General features: G+C 44.5%; 1 protein-coding gene across 5 annotated transcripts in view; it reads left to right on the plus strand.

The window, feature by feature from the left end:
- The window catches only part of LOC144179371 (thrombospondin type-1 domain-containing protein 7A-like), a 579123-nt gene extending 562935 nt beyond the window's left edge, over nucleotides 1-16188 (plus strand). For 3 of the 5 annotated variants that reach the window (XM_077707698.1, XM_077707699.1, XM_077707700.1), the window contains one exon: nucleotides 15306-16188. In XM_077707698.1, coding sequence (XP_077563824.1) covers nucleotides 15306-15480 — 175 coding nt within the window. In that variant the 3' untranslated portion in view covers nucleotides 15481-16188. The remainder of the gene's footprint in view (nucleotides 1-15305) is intronic. The other 2 variants (XM_077707702.1, XM_077707701.1) reach the window with 2 other exon arrangements.
- The last annotated feature ends 4782 nt before the right edge of the window (nucleotides 16189-20970 follow it).

Consider the following 20970-nt stretch of genomic DNA (forward strand, 5'->3'; position numbering starts at 1 on the left):
CAGCACCACAATGGACGAAATAACGTCAGTCCATGTTGTTTCTCGGTTGCGGATAATTGAACACTTTCCGACAAAGTACTATGAACAAACGTCTAAAACTCAAAATACACTAAAGCGCTAGACACATGTACGACGGGCGCACGCGATTCGCATGCGACTGACCGTTACGACTCATTGTTAGGATCCGCCAAAACAGGTCCTAACAATAAGTCGTAACGATCAGTCGCATTCGAATCGCGTGCACCCGTCGTACATGTGTCTAGCGCTTTATGCTTTCACTGGAGCGAACGATACAGCCTTTAGGCTTTCCATAAAAACGTTTTTATAAACGACAAGCCTAGATCATACTGACAGCTCTGACAAACCCCATTTTAGCAAACATTAGAAGTCCTACAAATTCCTACAACAAGGTTTCGCTGCAGAGAAGTATTTTTATTAGAGTAAAATCGAGTCCTTCACTCTTCATAGCCTACCTAGGTGCTTCTTCGGTGACCTGAGCAAAGTGCCTAGGTTGTTGGCATTGGGACAAGCCGTAATTGGTTGAAACAGACTACGGCATTGTTGAGGATGGGATTCGAGCAAAGTGATCACTACATACATTCTGTGTGTTAAAAAAACCATCTTTGCTTTGAGGAACTGTGAAAGGTTATAAGGCCCCATTGTCAAATTAGCATCAAAGATATTTGGCGTCACTGGTAACCTAAAGAGCTTCACCGAAATGGATCTAAATCGAAGTTGTTGTTCTGCATTATGTGCGCGAATATTTGGAGGTATTCACGGTTTCTCGTGCTTCCGTGCCTTCAGTGAACTAATTCTATAAGATACAAACAACTTTCTGGAGCAGGACAGGTTGTACTTCTTTATCAACGCAATGTTGCAGAGCAGCTACAAAATATACAGATCAAAGCGTTTCGCTGAAAACATTCACTTTTAAACCGATTAAACCGATCCTGTAACCGATCCAAATTAAACCGATCCTGTAACACTCTTTCAACTGTGCAAGTGAACCTCCGCGACGTTTAGATTAGGCGGCAAGGAATATCCGAGCCAAATAATACGCGTGCCCGTGAAGCGGTGATCGCGCAAATCGCCCTGAAAAGTGCCGAAACCCCAACCGCACTGTCCAATTTGCTCAGTACGCACCCCTGGCAAGGCCTAAACGACGTCATTGCGCCCATGCCTCTCCTATTGGCTATCGCTGATCAACTTCGCGAAATATTTCTCGCATTTCGGTGACTATCTAACGTCGTCGGCGGTGTGCACCAACCTGTATCTGTACTATTCCGGAACCTGTACACACAGTTTTGGCGTTTTTTGTGTTTTGAAAGCGCGCAGAGTTTGAGTGACGCACTCAACACTTCTCTTTCAACGAGACCACTCGACAACGAAGGTTCATTGCTTCCAAAACGCCCTACCAGCCTGAGCGCGCGCTTGCGAGCAGGCAGCACTGCCTGCACTTTTTTTACACCATACCGGAATTACACCCATCCACGTTGTTGAGAAAAGGAGAAAACTCCCCAGAATGTGATAATCGAAGGCCGCCGAAGAGAACACCGCGAGCCGCACTCATATCCAGGAGAGAGCGCCCAGCTTTAGTGGCGTTGTCCGCGGTTGAGTTGAGAGGGCACCATTAGGCGCGATTTCTCGTTGGGCGTAGTTTCGGTGATAGTCAACGGATTTTCATATTTCTCGCGGAAGGAGATTGCTGGGATAATACACTTTACCCCAAAAACATTCCGAGTAGTAAGTGGTGCAGGGTTTCTTCAACTACAACGTATAAATTTGAACTAATTCGGTGCTTGACCAAAGCTTTAGAAAGCGTGAGTAAACTCCAGCAGCGTCGTGTTTCTCACCCTTGCTACATGGCATGCCTCATGTACGCGTGATCATTAGGAACACACATTTGCATGCCGCACTTCCGCGTCTTAAAGTTTCTCGCGCAATTAGTTTTGCCAGAGTTTCACTTCCAACGTGGTTTAAAATAGAATCATCGACGAGCTGCAACTCTCTTGTGGAATAAATATATGCTGACGTCTCTGCAATTGGCTCTTTAGGTTTTTACAATAGTTCAGTAATCGAAACATTCTCCTGGCTCCGCAGAAAAAGTTATGTTTGTGCCGGGTGATTCTTGAGACTGGATTTTAGGGAAATGCATATTTGGTTACCTTCTCAGTTATCACCCAACTTTGATATATGAGCACGAATTAAAATTTAGGAGGTGTTTTATGATGTTTTTATAGTGCCTAGTTTTGCGTTCATGCCTATGATATAAATGCCTTTCAAAATCGCCGCCTATATGAACCCTATTAAGCCTGAAGTTCATTTTCCGAGTGCAGTTTGAGATCGTCATTCATGTTTCCGGGCAATAGGTCTGCATGTGAAATAAACCGAACTTGCTCATCGTGCAAAGCTTCGGGTGAGCGGGTTAACACGTTCACAAATAATCATTATGCCCTCAGAATCGGCGGAAAAGGATATCTTTAAAATGGTAAAATTATTAAAAATGGTAGCTTAACGCGTCTAAAGCGAATGACGACTGCTTAGCTAGAAGTATCTACAAGCTGCAAATAGGCACGATGATAGATGTATTTTTGAACATGCTTGTATCCTGTTCCAAAGTGTTTCTAGCAGCACCATCTTGAACAGAAGCCCGTTGAGGTGGTACCAACCAGAATACAATTTTTGCCCCCCCCCCCCCCCCCCCGTCCTGCCCCTGCATTCGGTTTTGGCTATTGCTCTAGTGCAAATGCTCCTTATCAGCGACGTACTGTATCTCCCCGAGGGAGGCGTTAGTTTTCCGTACTGCATGCGTAAAATTAGAGCACTGAGGGGCATCCAATAAAGAACAATAATAGGTTATCAGACCAGAGAATGCGAGGAGGAAGCAATTATCGACCGCCACGTTAAACTCGTAAGAGATTATGTGACCGATTACGTGGCTAGTTTCCACAAGGTGCTGACTTTTTTTACAAGGGCAGAGAAATTTTACGGAACTCCAGGGGCCCCTTATTGTTCACGGCTGCAGCCGAGCTCATATCACCAAGAATGCGCCTAGCGCCCTGGTTTTAACTTGTTTTGGTTTTATGTCATTCATGTCTTCAAAACAGTTCTTAACTACTGTACATAATTAGGAACTGCTGTCGGAACATGCTGTTTGGATAACCCGATGCAGCGTCGTGCCTCGAGGTATGGATTCATGTAAAAACCAGGTACCAACTAAAAGCAGAGCAGCAGATGGATCCGAGGGACCCGTGCTTTTCCTCTTCACGTACTTTTAAGCAGCGTCAGCATTGCGGAATAACTTGTATTGTTTCAATAACATTACCGGTTTCATTAGGGGAGGAATATGTAAGGGGTGATGTGCTTTACTGCAGAGCAAAGAAGTGGTGCTTCTGAATTCACATAACACGGGCGATAGCACATGCTCCATTAAGCTCCAAACCAAATGCTTGCAGTTAACCTGCCCTCATTTTCTTGAAGTTTGTTCGAGTCACATGGCACACACCGTTTTCATTCAAGAAAAATTAGGCTGTTAAGTAAACAATTTAATCACCAAGTAATAAAGTGTTTAGTCGTATTGCGCAGGCTAAATAAGTAATAGTGTTTTTGCACCAGCCCATCATGTCTACAGTCGAAACTCGATCTAACGATACCTGATCTTACGAATTTGCCAATATAATGAACAAATTTGTATTTCCCCGCAGGTGGTTTTACGGCTCAACACTTTGACGCACTCGAACTAATGAACAAAATTCAGCCTCAATTCTGATGTAATGAAGGATTTTGAGAAATACACATGCTTGAAAAAGGAGACACGAAGATTATTCTGCAAAGGCAGAAGGAAGAAACGAGGCATCCACAGTCGTTTTTACGGTGATCTACGGAGATAAACTGAGCCGTCCTCTGGTCCCAAGCCACGGCGTCCCGACTAGAACGCTTTCTACAATCTTCCAGGGAAATAACACAATCATTCATGCCAGTTATTCTAGAATTGCGTCGAAGAAAAATAGTCTCAAGACCACCCCTCACGAGAATTTGGATGAAGCCATGTTTACGCTGTTCAAAGATATAAGAGCCAGAACGTTCCGCTCAGCGGGGAATTGGTACAACAAAAACCACGGTATTTCGTGAGTCTGCTTGGGTGCGACGACGTCACGACAAGCCCCGACAGACTTGTTATTTCAACAGCGGACCTTTCGGCAATTGCTAAATTATCGGCAGTCGAGTGCTGCGGCCTCCGCAATTATGATGTATTGCTAGCCGCTGGGATGTGCCTCCCTTCCGACACGGATTTGTGAAATCAAGTGCTTGTGAAAAACAGTCGCGAGTTTACGAAATGCACGTTTTAACGAACAAATTCGATGCTCCCGGTGACTTTCTTAGACCGGGTTTTCACTTTATTTTTATGTAATTACAAACTCTCGGCTACAAGACGAGATCATTTTTAGCAGGTGAAAATTAGGGTAGGATGTTTCACCCTGTTTGATATCTGGTATTATTTGCTAGCCCTCCGCTGTTCCGTGCGCTAAAAAAGTAGTGTTGCTGCTATTCTCACCGGCAAAATATGTAATTCTTCCAATTGCTCGGGTAGGCATGCGGTAATATTCCCAGAGCATTTTGTTAACGTCCTGCAGAAAGAGCAGATCTGACGTAAAGCATTTCGTTTAATTCCATCTCAAAATTTAATGCTGTAGTATTTTACATTCTTTCCGTTTTAAATCTATACTCAACTGTAGAAGCGCTTTGTAGATACGATCCCCAGCCGTCTTTATACTAATGGCAAAACGAACGAATAGTCTCACAAAAGAAAAATGTTCACGTGTAAGCATTTTGCCCTTGTGAGCATTTCTTTCTTCATGTAGGGTACGCGAATTTAGGGCAATAGCAACATTTCACCGTGGACCACCACGTTGTATCACCAAGAAGGTTACATATAGGTGTATCTAAAGTAAAGAAATATCAAACAACCAAGACCAATCCGCTGGTATTGTTTTTATGTTAAAAAATCAATGTGCTTGGCGTTTAATTACGGTGCAGAACTAGTTTGCCCACTTATACGGACTCTTACCACATTCGAGGAGTTCAGGCACCTGTTTTTTTGCGTTCTCGGAACATAGAACCCGGCCTCTCCGAACCAACTTCTTCGGTATTTAAAGGGTTATAATTTGTTCGCCCATGTTGCGGAGAGCTAAAAATTTCTCGCGGTATTACCTTACTCGACTTTAGGTGCCGGTGACCTCTTGCTTCTGATTTCACCATCTCATCTGTTAGTCTTAAATTCAATTAGAGATCAGGTTGGTTATACGGGGGACCTGCGACGGGTTTCTTTGTTACGGTGGTACGAATGAAAATGGGATGCTTGAACTTTCCTGCAATGTGTTCAGTTGGTTTAATTTGGGGATTGTCGTTTTGTTGCTGGTTTGACGTACTACCAGTTCTCTTCTTCCACGCAAGACGTGTTTGGCACGGAAAAGTAGGTTTCCCGCGGTGTTTACTAGCGAATCAAACGCCAGTGGGTACTCGGCTGAGTGGCGAACCGTGCTTCAGCCAGCTCTTAGCACACTATCCACGTGGTTATGTTACTGTTATCTTACTTTTTCGGAATAGGCTACACGCTACCTCGAGGGATGATACTGGTACAAAAGTAGGCCTTCAATGCAGGCGCACTCCTGTTGCAAGAAGCATTGCCCTTTTTCGTACTCCCGTGGGAGGTTCCCGTTCCTTGATGCGACATCACTCGCCTTGTCAGAATCACGGTCTTTTTTATGCTCTCACGACGTGTTCCAGCCTCCCTGCAGGGGACAAAATACCCCAGAGAATTTGCTTTCATTAGGATACAGGATACAGGTTTAGTTCGGTGGAGTCGAAACTCTTCGTGTGACTCTTGGGTCTTTCCGGTCGGTTGTGGCTGGCTGCGGGATACTTTTCCCCGAAGGCAAAGCTCGTCGCCAGTGTTGTTTGCGGTTTTTTCCATTCATTTTCTTTATTGGTTTCTGCTGTCCCTAAACGTTACAGCTTTTGTGAATTTTTTCTATACGTTTCATTTTAGGTAATCTTTTTCAACCAATTTTATGTTTAAAACGTTTTATTGAAGTTCAAGGAGAATAGAAGAAACACGGCATGTACAGTATTTGCTTTAAAAGTGAGCCAGTTTATGCATTTAGGGCGCTTCAGCAGGTTTCACAGCTAATACTTGCGTTGTAGTCTTTGATACAGAAATTCAGAAACTGGTCCAACAGAGCAGCTCTCATCGTGAGGGTTTATTCAGGTCTCCTGTTGCCTAATACGTCACGCGGAACACCTCATAGCGGCCACCATTGGTATGTCTGTGCTTTGATATCTGGACAACATTTACTTTTTTTAGTATTCCTCGCACGGGGCACCTTAAGCGTGGTGCTGGCGTTACCGCAGACCCCGAGCCCCCAAACGCACGCGGTAACCAAGTGTGGTGAGGTGTTTATACGTGGAGGGTCAGAAACCGCGAGCAGTGGCAGTCGGCGCTGGTCAAGCTCCAGCCGATCGGTTTTCTGTCCTTTTACCGTGCAGGGACCTCCACGACGTCTATAGTTATGAGGGTAACGCTAAAGAAGAAAAAATACCCGTCCCCTATTTTTTTCCTACGCTGCATGAGTAACAAAATTCCCTCAAAAAACCTGATCGGTCCCTGAACAGGGTCGCTGCGAAGTATCGTTTCTTTCTTTCCCAAACATGAGTTTCCAAAAGCCAGATAACAATGCTAGATTTATGATCATAGAATTAGTTGGCAGGTCAAACTCCATTGCTTGTAAGTCTGTCTTTGTTATCTCCAACCCGTTTGAAGCCATTGCTGGCCAATGCTACAAACCGAAAGACTGATATCTGGTGAAGTACTTGCAGAAGTCAATAATAAGCAACAAGCCACAACTTTCTTGACTCAAACTCGCATGGGACACCTGGACGTCAGGAGCATACCCCACCAGAGCTGTCACAGCTCCCAGGGCGTGATTTGTAAGCCAGATTTGATAAGCCAGACCGAAACTGATTTGTCAAGCTCCCGTTTTTGCTTGCACTGCGTAGACTGGCTCACATTAGCACACTTTTCATCGTTTATCCGGTTGACAAATCGGTAATTATTTTACAAAGCGCGAAAGAATAAAAACTACCATGCGCGGTTTGCGGCGGCCGCGCCAACTAAGCTGTGACGTTGGGAGGAGGGGGCACCGTGATTGGACGATGCCCAAGGATAGCAATCAAACAAGTTTCGGTTTTGGTTTCGGTTCTGTAAAACAACATGTTTGACATCCGATGGCGTCGTTGGATGGCCATTCTCAATATCCCAGTAATCGTAGTACCGCGCTTCTGCCATGTTTTCGGCTGTAAAATGCATAAGATAAGCCTCCCAGGACGGCTTGGAATCGTAGCATTCACTAGCCGAGGCCTACGCAGTGCATGAACGCCCCCCGCGTCCCCGCAGACGTTCAAATGCATGCGCTTTTCCCCCATATTTGGAGCTTGCCTCACTCATGCCTGTATCGTAAAAAGCGTGTTCGCACCAGGCCAAGGGTCTGTTCATTCTGGCCTGTGCCCACTGCCCGCAAGCAGTTGGTGCTTATGGCAACAGCACGCCAACGAGAACTCGCTAGCGCGCCAGTGCCAGGCTGCGCGAGTTCTGCGGACGAGTTCATGGAGCAGTGAACGTTGCGGCCCAAAAAAAGGTGAACTCAGTATAGAAGACATCGGCGAAAAAGAAAAAGTTACCTTATATAAAAAAAAAGCTTCTACCCGCGGGGATTCGAACTTGTGACGCGCAAAACATTTTCAATGAAATACCTAGCGCTTCAGACCACACGGCCACGGGCGTAAGCGCTGAAGACGACGAAAATATAAGGTATATAATGTATAACCAGTTTACACTTTTATTTAGTTTTAGTATTTCAAGCAGCTTAAGTGACTACTTGTTGTATTGCGCTCGTGCAGTAAGCGTCCCCTGGGTTTCCACAATAGCTCACGTCTAGCAATTGCATTTCTTAGACGGAAAAGCGTTCGCAGATGCGTAGTCGGGCTGCTGACCGCTGTGTATGTTCGCCCAGCGCAAAAAAGTGCTTCCGGCACCCTAGTTTACGCTGTACGGTAAAAATATCAGTTGATTTTATTTTCTTAGTACCTATATTGACTTCGCTGACTCTTCTACCCCTTCAAGAGGCCTTATATTTTCCTACTTGCGTACCAGTCAGCGAAGCGTCGCATGTGCGCTTGTGCAGCGCTTGAGCGACCTTGACTAGGAGCTAGATACAGAGTACAAACTAACGAAGTAAAGAAAGGCACATTCTTCCATTCACAAACGTGTTGTGGCTTAGTTTCAACTGATCGAGCGAATTGCCATGACCCGTCGGCGGCCGCCGGACTAAACGTTGGGCCGACTGACTCGGTCGTGGAAGGTCGGGGAGCCGTGCAGTAGCGCAGCCAATTGCGAGCTCGGCTCCTCCCGACGTCACACGAGAACGCCACAGAAAATTGGGCGAGCGTAAAGAGAGGAGGACAGCATTTTCGAATTAATTTTTCTGTTAAATAAAAAAAGGAACACTGAAGTGATATGTAAACATTGCGGGATTACTTGCGCAAATTGTAGTCCGGAGTCCCCAGGCCATGTTTCGACCACTCTGGGCGTGTTTACGCGATTTTATTTAGTAGAAAAATTAATTCGAAAATGCTGTCCTCCTCTCTTTACGCTCGCCCATTTTCTGCGGCGTTTTCGTGTGACGTCGCGAGGAGCCGAGCTCGCAATTGGCTGCGCTACTGCACGGCTCCCTGGCCTTCAGACAGAGTCAGTCGGCCCAACGTTTAGTCCGGCGGCCGCCGACGGGTCATGGCAATTCGCTCGATCAGTTGAAACTAAGCCACAACACGTTTGTGAATGGAAGAATGTGCCTTTCTTTACTTCGTTAGTTTGTACTCTGTATCTAGCTCCTAGTCGAGGTCGCTCAAGCGCTGCACAAGCGCACATGCGACGCTTCGCTGACTGGTACGCAAGTAGGAAAATATAAGGCCTCTTGAAGGCGGGAGAAGAGTCAGCAAAGTCACTATACGTACTAAGGAAATAAAATCAACTGATATTTTTACCGTACAGCGTAGAAATAGGGTGCGGGAAGCACTTTTTTGCGCTGGGCGAACAAGCACAGTAGTCAGCAGCACGACTACGCATCTGCGAACGCTTTTCCCTCTACGAAATGCAATTGCTAGACGTGAGCTATTGTGGAAACTCGGGGGACGCTCACTGCACGAGCGCAATACAACAAATAGTCACCTAAGCTGCTTGAAATGCCAAAACTAAATAAAAGTGCAAACTTGTTGTACAATATATACCTTATATTACGAAGGTCGGCGGAGCCCGTCCCGTGGCCGAGTGGTCTGGGCGCTAGGTATGTCGCCGCAAATGTTTTGCAAGTCACGAGTTCGAGTCCCCGCGGGTACGTGGTGTTTTTTTGTAAGTTAACTTTTTCGTTTTCTGCCGATGTTTTCTACATTGAGTTCACCTTTTTTTGGGCCGCAACGTTCATGGCTCCACGAACTAGTTCACAGAACGCGCGCACGCTGGCACTGGCGCGCTAGCGAGTTCTCGTTGGCGTGCTGTTGCCATAAGCACCGACTGCTTGCGGGCAGTGGGCACAGGCCAGAATGAACAGACCCTTGGCCTGGTGCGAACACGCTTTTTACGGAACAGGCATTAGTGAGGCAAGCTCCAAATATGGGGGAAAAGCGCATGACATTTGGGCGTCTGCGGGTACGCGGAGGGCGTCCATGCACTGCGTAGGCCTCGGCTATAGAATGCTACGATTCCAAGCCGTCCTGGGAGGCTTATCTTTATGTATTTTTACAGCTGACAGCATGGCAGAACCGTGGTACGATGATTACTGAGTTATTGAGAATGCCCATCCAACAACGCCACCGGTCGTGTTTTACAGAACCGAAACCGAAACTTGTTTGGTTGCTCACCTTGGGCATCGTCCAATCACGGTGCCCGCTCCTCCCAACGTCACAGCTTTAGTTGGTGCGGCCGCTGCAAACCGCGCATGGTAGTTTTTCTTCTTTCGCGCTTTGGAAAATAATTACCGATTTGTCAACTGGATAAACGATGAAAAGTGTGCTAATTTGAGCCAGTCTACGCAGTGCAAGCAAAAACGGGAGCTTGACAAATTCACTTTAGTGTCCCTTTAAGGAGTAAGCTGTGACCGTAGAGAGGCGTATCATGATTCGTCGAGATAAGAAACTTTCAACGCAACATTTTTTCTTGACCTTCAACCGTTTCACAGTTCCTGATTGAATAAATGCAGGCTTTATTGACTTCCCTGTCATACCATACATCGCACGCGGCCGTTTTAGATGCAAGCGGTTTCGACATAGCACCAATTCCGGCTGTGTTCGACTAACATGGGCGAAATGTACTCAACATGACGATCCCTTGAGAACGGTGATGCACAAACTTTCATCTGTGCAAATTGCGAGGGACGACACCCGGCATATGCCCGGTCATTTCAACGATTTAAACTAGAAAAAAATACGATAACAAACCTCAAGGTCACAAGGAAAATCTCCTTTACAGAGGCACGAAAAAAGTTTGGATTTTTCCCTCTTGTGAGGTTCGCCGACTCAGCTCGCCGGCGCGTGGAGTGGCGCCTGGTTTTGGCGGCGGCTCAGTTAAACGAGATTGATCTGGTCTCGCCCCTCTTCCCGCTGGGTTGTCTCTGGAGGCAAAATCCGTCCGCACACTGCTTGCTGAGCCAGCAGTGGTTGTGGTGGTAACCGTGTCTGTTGCGAGTGATGCTGCATCCACCATTCCCCCGACCCAAAAGCATACGGGAGCGTACGAAGGGGATGGACACGGACGACCCCGTGCCAGCTCTAGCCTCCGTCGCACCGTCTGTGCGAGGGTGTCAAGAGCGTTACGGGTGGCGACCTAGGCAACGATCACATAATAGGTTGCGCGTTCCAAGGAGCCTGAACATTCGGGTATTTCGAGGCCATCCGAAGGCAACATGAATGTCGCAGCTTTCCGTACTGCGTCGCACCACAAGGAACGAGCTGCGACGTCCAAGTCTCCAGAAAACCCCAAAAACCATAAAATCACTGCCCCAAAGAGCAACACATAAACATACACACTCCAGTAGCTTTTAGAATAATGGGAACAGAAAACATAACGGAATTGCAGAGGCCTTCTTGAAAATCTTGATGATGTGTACGAGATATTCATGCTGCACTGTAATCAGCCATGCGCCGTATGTGTAATAGAAATTGAAATCTTAAGAAAATCTACTGACATGCTTCAGCGAATACTCTCACACCATTCTCAGTAAACTATTTTTGGCGCACTTTTCTCTTAGGCAGCCTGGCGCGGCAAAAATCCAGTCATCATCATCATCATCATCATCATCATCATTGAGTGTTGAAAGGTGTGGTTATATTAGTATCTAAGGTATTTCCAGCGGTGTTGCTGCTTTTAAACTAGTTTATTATTTTGCGTAGCGCTTGTGAAAACTATGTAACTATGAAAATAAGCGCCCATTTGTTAGGGATGGCACTTCTAGCAGGAAAAAATCAACAGAATGTTGTGTATAAATATAGTACTGATAATTATGCATAGAAATACAATAAAAAGCTTGTTAGAACACAGCCTTTTTACCGCGCCACCTTCACCGCTAAAAATGATCTCAAATTAGTTTTCAAAATTAAATGGCATTAGTATTTTCGTCTAACAGCTGTAATCAAAATGTTGTAATTACGTGAATGTTATTGGCCTCAAGTATTTGCATCAAAGCTCTGAAAAGTAGTGAAATTACTTTTCCATTATTTCTGTGCACGGCATTTAAAAATCTGGGTTTTGTGTACTAGCGAGGGGGTACTCAGCTTATTGCTTAGTTGTAAAACTGCGAGTCAATTTGAAAAAAGAAAGAACATCCCTTCATCGTGCTAAAGTTCCCCCGTCCCTGCGAGTATAAATGGCGGGGTTTTATACCGACCTTTGTCTGACATTTATACCGCACAAAATGCCACTCGTCTGACATCTTGTCTCAAGCCCTTCTATTCATCCTTTGAAAGCTTATTTGCCCATTTGCCCTCATCATTAATAAGGCATCGCTTATTACGGCCCATTAAATTCATAATCGCTTGCATGTACCTACCCAAGCCGTATTCCGCGTAGGTAATGACAGAGAAATTCATGGTAGGCAACAAAACCACGAAACTTGTTTCTAGCTTTCTAGCACTTGTTTCTAGCACTTGTTTCTAGCTTTCACACCACCACAAAATAAAAACGCTATTTTTGTTTACAAACATGCCTTCCTTACCGACGTTTTTCCGGGTTGATTTCTCCTGCTGAACCGAAGGCTTAAGAAGAAAACGTGAAGTGGTGCACCTAGCATTGGATATGCGAGTACGAGCAAATGTAACGGTATAGATGCGTAGTAAAACCTACTGGCACGAGTTCCGGGTCTTTCACTGAGGATTTGGGACTTGCAATTTTTCATTCCGAGCCTGGAAAAGAGAGGTATTAACATGTTTTGACGTCGTGAAGATCAGTTTCATTATCAGCGAATAGGTCTGGCTATAGAAGGTGTGCACGAGATCAGCAAGTGAAAAAGGGCGCTTGTCGGTTAAAACGAAAGGCATGCAACGCAGTGAACTAACTTAGCTCCTAACGCACGGCTCTTTTGGGAATGAGCCTTGTTTGGTGAGAGAAGCCTACCCACCGAACCCTAGTAGTTGCCTTGCGAAGTAGTAGAGAAATGGAACAGCGCTCGTGTACATCCACCGCATTTTGCTGAATACATCATTGATATATAGTTGCACATAGATGTAATATTGCAGTTGTTGCAGTTTATGAAAGGTTACCATCACAGCAGGAATAGGCTTACTGGTTCTCACATGCGTGCTATCACGTACCGTTGTATCCTCATGACCCATCGCATGCAGACCAACCGTTCTTCCACCATTATTCTTTTGGCTACGCTGCCCAACATTTTTGTTTTTACTGTATTGTGCCTTCTCACTAATTCTTACCTTGGGTTCAGTGCGAGTCATGCACACCCCTTGCTAAACTAAAAAGGGAAAAATGACAGACAATGTGCAATTCTGAAACACTCGTGGCGTAAAACAACGCGCGCTGTTTTCGGAAGGGTGCAGAACATTCCGTGAAACTCCCCTCTGCGCAAGGTACCACAGATTTGTGCTCCGCCGTGGTTGTCTTTTTGATTCTTTCAACATCGTGGTTTTCGTGGCAACTCGGAAGATTAGCGCATTCGTAACTCATTTGCTCTCTGTGGAATTGGTCCAGTCATTTTTCTTAAATATGTTTTCGGAATAAATTACGTTTTCTAAACGTTCTTTAATAAATAATTGATCATTTATACATATGTAAGCGAAGCTTACTTGAGTAGATTACTCATAAGAGAACCAACGGGCACTCTTTTCTTTTTCTTGAGAAAATAGATGAATGCATATGTCTCGCAAAACTATATTCCATGGTAAAGAACCAAGGAAATATTATTTTTATAAACGGAAACTAGGTTTGCTCAAAATATTCAATATAGAAAAAGATACCGTATTTACACGCATACCACTCATCGTGCTCATTTATACCCTTTGAGTTTTTGTAGCTAGGCGTATTTATTATAACTAGGTAGTTGTAGTTGACGAGGCTACAGAGAAGCATTAAAAATTATCTTGAATTGTTTTAGATTAGATATAGTCAGACCGGATAATAAGAACCAAATAATAGCCTTCAGGCCAGTACTCAATTCACGGAATCCTTTTTTAAAATACACGTTTTAAAACACACTTCGTTTTAATAATTGCGCGGAAACAGGAGCAATGAAGGAGAGCAGTCTGCCATCTGGTCGATATCCACAAGTACAGAACAACGAGAGTATGTGAAGCCCCAGGGCATCACACTTTGGGAGCACAAGCCTTGTTTGCCCTGACCACGTAAAACCGCAATTTTACCGCTTTGTCGGGTAGGGATGCTCACTTTTGTAGCAGAAGCGAAAACTTTGGGGTAATAATTGCTTCACTTTTCTGTGTTCCCAAGTAAAACCAAAAAAAGACGCTGTGTATTTCCTTCTTGCAAGAAAAGATTCGGGATCGATGAATGTGTAAACACAGGTCCTGTTATTGAAGATGAATGTGGGTTTGCATACAAATATGCAGATGTTGTCCAGACAGAAAAAAAATTAATCCAAATATGCATAGGAATTATAGTCATGAGCAACGCCCACTAATAACAAGCATCTGCGAGAAGACACTTGATATTCCATACTTCGTCTTGGGTATTCCAGTCACTCAAGAATATTTAATTGATAATAAACAAGGTATTGTTTACTGGAAATAACAAAACAGAGAAGGCCGATGGCAAACTTTAGTTCTGAATTTTCTTGCCGTTGGCCACACAAGAAAACAAAATTTACTATTATTTTTTTTTCGGAAAACATTGCTTAGCACAGAAATGTGATGACAGTAAAAGGAAATATATACCAAAGAGCGCATGCATAACTGGCACAATGAGTTCACATGATATTTTTGAGCTGGTTTACCTCGTGGCCAATTCGATCTGCTTCGGTGAGTAGCGAAAACGCCATCACGCTGCTTATGCCAAGTGCGAGAACGGTAACGAGGAGGAACAGTTGGAAGCTTTATGATAGTAAACACGGGAGCGCGTGTCGCTCAGTACTAGCAGAGCGGTGTAGTGATGGGATGGCGAATTTCCGTAGTTCGTACATTTCGCGGATCCACTCCCTGACAACGGTTTATTGCGCTGTTGCCTGCTGCGATAGTTATATGTTAGCTATCTGGAAACAATTGCAGAGAATGCATGTGCCGATGAGAGGCTTTTTATCAAGCGCGAAACGGTGCGAACGCATTAAAGCGTTTGCTTTTCGCCACTCGATTGTGTGATAAAAACTGTTATCTTCCGTGATGTAACTATTGCAGCAGGCAGCCGCGTGATAACCCGCTTTCAGGGAGTGGGCCCGCCAACCGCACAACCTGCGAGAGCAGGCAAACTTCTCACCAGAGCGCTCTGCGTGTGTTGAGTGGCACGCGCTTCCGTGTTTACTGTCATAAAGCTTTCAACTGAACTTGGAGACATACGCACGTATGTACACACAGATGTTCGCCACGTATCTTACATAAATACCATTGCATATCAAATTGTTGTACTTGCATGCCTGTAAAGGCTCAAAGTGTTTTATTAGCAAGATATGAGTTTTAACTGATCGTGTAGTTTGGTACTTGAGTTTTTGACCTTTTGTTGCCCGCACCTTTTTTTTAAATCGCAGTCAGTCGTCCCTGCGCCAGCGGCTGAAGATGAGCTACTCATTCAGCTCGAGACATCGGTCAAACTCTTCAGCGGCCAGCACGAGCATGGCGGCGCGCAGCAACGTCTGCTGTGCGTACGAGCCTGCGCAAACCTCTTCCTCCTGCGGGGCTGCTTCCACCACGCAACTTTACTGACAAAGCGCCAGGGGCAGCGCCCCGGCTTTCTGCTCGGGCTGCGGGGCCAGCTGCGCCGCCCACAGTTCCCTCATGGGCCATGAAAACACGTAGTCAACGACAAGATGTCGATGGCACCACCACAGCTCACCCAGATCAATCACTGTTTCGCCAACCGTGACCTACGTCGCTTCACAGGCTGCTGAAGTTTCGGCGTAAAGAACTTACATGGTTTCAATTCGTGATGTTGAGAACTGGTGGAAGCACAGTCTGGTTGCTCCTTGCAACATCACGACGGCTGTTGTTATGGTCAAGAATTTTATGCATGTAGCAACATTTTCTTTGTCAGACGTAACTGCGCACACAATGTAAATTTCCGCGCCTGAATGGGTCAGCGTCCGCGAATATTTGTTTCCAGAAACCGGGAGTTCTTTTTTGGGGCGTAAAGGAAACAATTATTAGCACTAAGTGAACCGAGGTTGGTCAGAAAAACAAAACGAAAAAACGATGCTGTGAGGCGATACCCTATTTTTTGAAAGAGTGAAGACGCTTCACCACTTATGGAAAAAGTGTAGAAACAAGTGGAGTTCCCCTCATGTAATAGGTTTTGAAAGCTTACAGACTGCCGTAAACATCCATCGGGCACCAGCTACTCTGCTTCTACAGCTGAAGTGGCACGTGATTTCCATCTGCATTTGGAAGTCTGGGTGCACAGATCCTAAACAGGCCCTCTCTTCAAGTGACGTGGGCGTGTGTGGCGTGTGACGAACATGCGACATGCGGCTGCATTGTGCTGTGCTTTTACTGGAACGGACGACTGACGAGACAGACATGAAAGCTGCATTTTCGATTTTCTGCTTCCCGAGAAACGTGGCTGTTCATCAACTATTGTGGTTTCGCGCTTGCCCTAAGTGCTTAATATTTTAAGCGCATGTCGTTTGCTGTTGTCTTGTTTAACTCCCGACGAGCACCTGAAAACTTCAATGCAGTATTTTGAGTCAATCATTGTATATGCCTTTGACATGTAGAAATCACTGGGCAGTAACTTCCGCTAAAAAAGAGCGCATGAAATAAATTTTAAAAAGTTGTGGTTAGTAAACTCTTGTACGCGAATTTGAACACGGCAATGAGAGGCTTTTGTGCCGATGTAGGTTTTGCGAGAGCCTTGTATTCTTCAGTGGTGTGCTTGTAAAAATAGAGATTGTGTTTAAGCATTGAAACAGTGACAGGGCTTTACAATGATAATTACTGAGAAAGTTCCTAATCTTTTGTAGAGCACTTACGCTGTTTGATGCTTTCTGCCACTGCAGTAGCGGCGAGAATGGGCTCTAACCATTATTTCTGGTTTTTATACAAAGAAATTCTGATATAGCATGCAGAGTGTTTCTTCACCTTTGTTTTCAATGCCAATATGTATATCATCAACTTTATATTGCATGCAATCAAATGATTATTTATAAGGGGCGGAAGTTTGTTAAGCCTGCTTGAGGCTATTGTGTGCCTCACAAAGCCATTAATCCACCTACTTACAACTTTACCAAGTCACAAATATCTTTCTTTAATAAGCGTACATTCCAAAGAGACAGTCTGCCGCAAAATGCATGTCAATAATAATACATCCATTCCGAGTTTACGACGGGGACACATGCCTTTTGGTTCACCACTTGTGTTATGTTCTTGTGATAAAGGCGATTTTTTTAATAAAATATACGCAACGTCATTGGTGCCCACTTGATGAGATTGTGCCCGAACAATGTGTATACAAGTTTGAACCACGTTCCTATAGAAGATTTCAATAGGTTTGTTTACTTGTCAACTTTAAGCATCAAACGGTGTCACTCAAGTATGTCAGAAGGCAAGACGCAGCTGATATTTTTAGGGAGTGTTATAAATAAAGAAACCGAACCGATGGTCCTAAACAGCAATAGTATCCTACGTCTCAAGTTGTGACCCTTCATTGTCGAAATACGCCCATTCAGTAAAAGTTGTGTTGAGTGAATGTGCGTTCTTATTGCTTCGTTCTCCAGTTTGCAGGTGTTTAACAATCTTTATAAATTTTGCGTTAAAAAGGATGTATTTTCCACAAAAGAAAAGCAATAAATACGAAGTTTGTGGATGGTCGCGAAACATTTCCCCTGATACTAAATTCCGCCAGTCAAGGCTGCTCCGTAATAAGTGCGTGGACTCTTCTCTTAGGACCAGTGCGGAATTCCTAAGTAATGCTAGTGGTGCTGCCTTTGGCTTTACAAAAAAAATCACCTGACGACTGACCCGCACCTGTTCAGACTGGTTCAACTTTGTCAAGATTTCTGCAGTGAAGAGTTGTTAAGAGTGAAGAGCCAAGAGTTGTGACGCCGGTGCGCATTCTGCTGGATTGCAACAACATTTTTCTAATTAGAAAAAACTTCTCAAAAGTTCTCACAACTACGTAAACGCTTCTAATAAGACTGCTCATTACACATTAGGAAACGGTACCTGCACCTCGAAGACTGTACCTCGAAGACCGTCCTATTGGCTTTGTGTGCGACCAGGTTCGCGCTTGGCAACACGTTATCCAGCCACCTGTTGATGCCTCACAGAACTTAACGAACGTGATGAATACGGTACAGCGGTAAAAGCCGATTCTACGTTTATGTGTTGTTTCCCGAATTAGGGCTAGTGAATTTATGGAGTACTCGCGCTGGCGGCTTCCATGACGAGGTCAGCTGAACACGAATGCAGAGAACACTTACTGCGGATAAATGTAAGTTCAGCACAAACACTCACAAGCAATTGTTATGCAACAAAACAGCCACTTGGTTACTGATTCTGTGTACAGCCTTCTATTTTATGCAGACCTCGATAGGAGAAAAACACCTGGGCCCGTGGTGCAAACAGCAAAAAATAAACACCAGGTTTCCCGAGTAAGCAGCTCATGCTAATCTTTCTCGTGCAGTGCACTTTCATCAATATCTACAAGTTCACACCTAAAGCTCAGTTAGGAATGGTAGTGGGGAAGCGATGTTCATATTTACATTAATTACCACGCAGACGAAGAATGGCGCCTTGTGCTTGCTTACAGTTAGTTAGAATGGGAAGCTTTTCAGCGCAAAATATTGCCATCAAATATTTTTGTAGCTGGTAAGCGGTCTCGTGCGTTATTTTCCTTGACTTTTCGTTGTGAGCCATTCCGATGTTATCAGAGCAGTGCTAATTTAAAGCGCCAGTTACTCCTCCCTCTGACTGAAGTGCCGTAAGCAGGAAGATCAGCGTTGAAAAAAAACCTCCTATATTATTATACACCAGGTATGAGTTATATACTACAGTGGCATTTTTAAAACTTTCAGCATCGAATAAACATACCCTCCACCACTCTCAAGGAAGCTTAGGCCCTGGTACTCAGGTGGTGACAGTTAGCAAGCAAGATTTTGAGGTACAATTCTTTCCGAATAGAATTCGCACCCTGACAAGGGTGGATCATTACATTTTATGAGCCAGTGTCCCGCATTCATAAATGCAGCAGTGGAAGTATTTATTTTGGCCTTCCTGGAAGTTCAGAAAAGTTCAGCAACTCCTACTTTCCATTAATTCACAAATGCACCTGTTACGGCGAAGAAAATATATTTACGCAGATGCATAAAAACAGATGAGCACTGTGAGAAACTTGAATGTTAATTTGGAGAAGCAGAAAGCAGGTATGAGCTGTCGTACTATTCTAAAGGTATTTATATATGAACTTGGGTGCTTTCAATCCCAATTTTGGTACGAGTGATTTGTGAATCCACAGCTAGGTTATGCCATTTTCAAATTATTCTTTTATACCCGAGTTTTCGCCCTGTTGTATGGAACCAATGAAACGTAGTCTATCACTGTTAGGGTCCCTGCTGGTTATAACATTATCGTCGCAATAGGTTCCTATGCACATGAAGGGATTTCATTATTACGTGAGGATAATCGACTCTTTTAAGTGGTGCGCAAAACGAATTCATCTTCTAACAAAAACATTTCTTAGGCGTTGAAGTTCTCTCCTATACACAACCAGTAATTCCCCGAATTAAACAGGCAGAGAAACACTTGCGTACTCAACTTAAACAACCGCTGCGGATGTGTCACAACGTGGAAATCGTGCAAAGAAAGAAAATATGGATGATGCATCCACTACTCGCAACTTTCTGGTCCCACAAGAACGTCTTGCAAGGATGGCATTCAAGCGTCCAGGGCAGCCTTCTGCGTCATGTTTTGATTGTACATTGAGTTTACACATAACCAGTAAAGGTTCTGTCATAAGAAAAAGTAATAGTCTGATATAAAAATGGGAGGACCACTGCAGAGGATGTCACATAAACTTCACAAATATCTAATCTGCTGGAAAGAAAGAACAAAAGATATGCGAAAACATAAAAAGGCTAATCTTTCCGCTGGTCATATGCGCGTGAAGCACGCTCACGCAAAGCGTAGGCGAAAGAAGCACTGATTGTCGCGATACAAGAGGTATGTTTTGCAGTAGTCACTACAAAAAGCAGTGCCATCGTATGACGCAAACCATTGTTGCGTATGGTTATATTTTCAAGTTATCTCCTGATTGGCAGACATATCATAATTGCTCGCTCTCTGCCAAGGAACAAGTCTCCTCATCCACACAGCGAAAGTTATGGAAGAAATATTCTTCTTTCATACGTAGTTTTTCTCGGAAGTAGCACCCTGTCACGTTTATCGACACAGTTACTGCGGATTGAGCGCTATCTCCGTGAAATAGATTGTTGTTCTTTATGTCTTTATTAAATTTACAGGCAAACTGTTCATTCCTGCATCCTGGCAGCTTTCGTGCCCGCAGAACACAAACCCTTTTAGCCCGCACTAAAAAGGGGGAAACACAGGCAGCGCCGAACAGGGGAGGGAGACGAAGAAGGATTGCGTTTAATGATGAGGAGAACTCAGCCTGGCAGCGAGCTTGGCTTGCTACTCCACAGGACCATGAAGAGGTGCGAAAGTGAAAGGAAGCGAAGACGCAGAAAATCGTGCAGACACTACAAACACAAATAAGCACACAGAAACTGACAGACGCAGGATCGCGCACACAGCACACGCACAGTGATAAAGTTAAGGCAAACGTTCACAGTGTTTCGACAAGCGAACGAAAGTACAGGGGAAAAGAACGTATACGTGAGTTTAGACACCCCCGCACGTACGCACTGGCAAACAAAGTGCCACCGTCTACCACGGGCCCTGTACCTACCCATGCTGGCTGTGGGAGCCCCGGCTCCCAGAGCCAGAAAATTCAGTCCCAGAATTTGCCACTACAACACAGGTTGGTTCGTTTCGCTCCCTTTCTCTCCCCCTCACTTTCTACATGTCTGCAGTTAAGCATACCAAGCGATTTCAGCCGACACTTCGTGTCGGCTGATTAAATTTAATTTAATTTAATTAAATTAAAATTAAAAATTAATTTAATTAAAATAAATTAAAGCACGAAATCAGAAAAAATAGAAAACAAATTCGCATGAATGATCTCACAAATTCAAACCTATGTTT

Source organism: Haemaphysalis longicornis, unplaced genomic scaffold (assembly GCF_048455015.1).
Source record: "Haemaphysalis longicornis isolate Haplotype H1 unplaced genomic scaffold, Haemaphysalis longicornis Haplotype H1 scaffold_4, whole genome shotgun sequence".
Lineage (NCBI taxonomy): Eukaryota > Metazoa > Arthropoda > Arachnida > Ixodida > Ixodidae > Haemaphysalis > Haemaphysalis longicornis.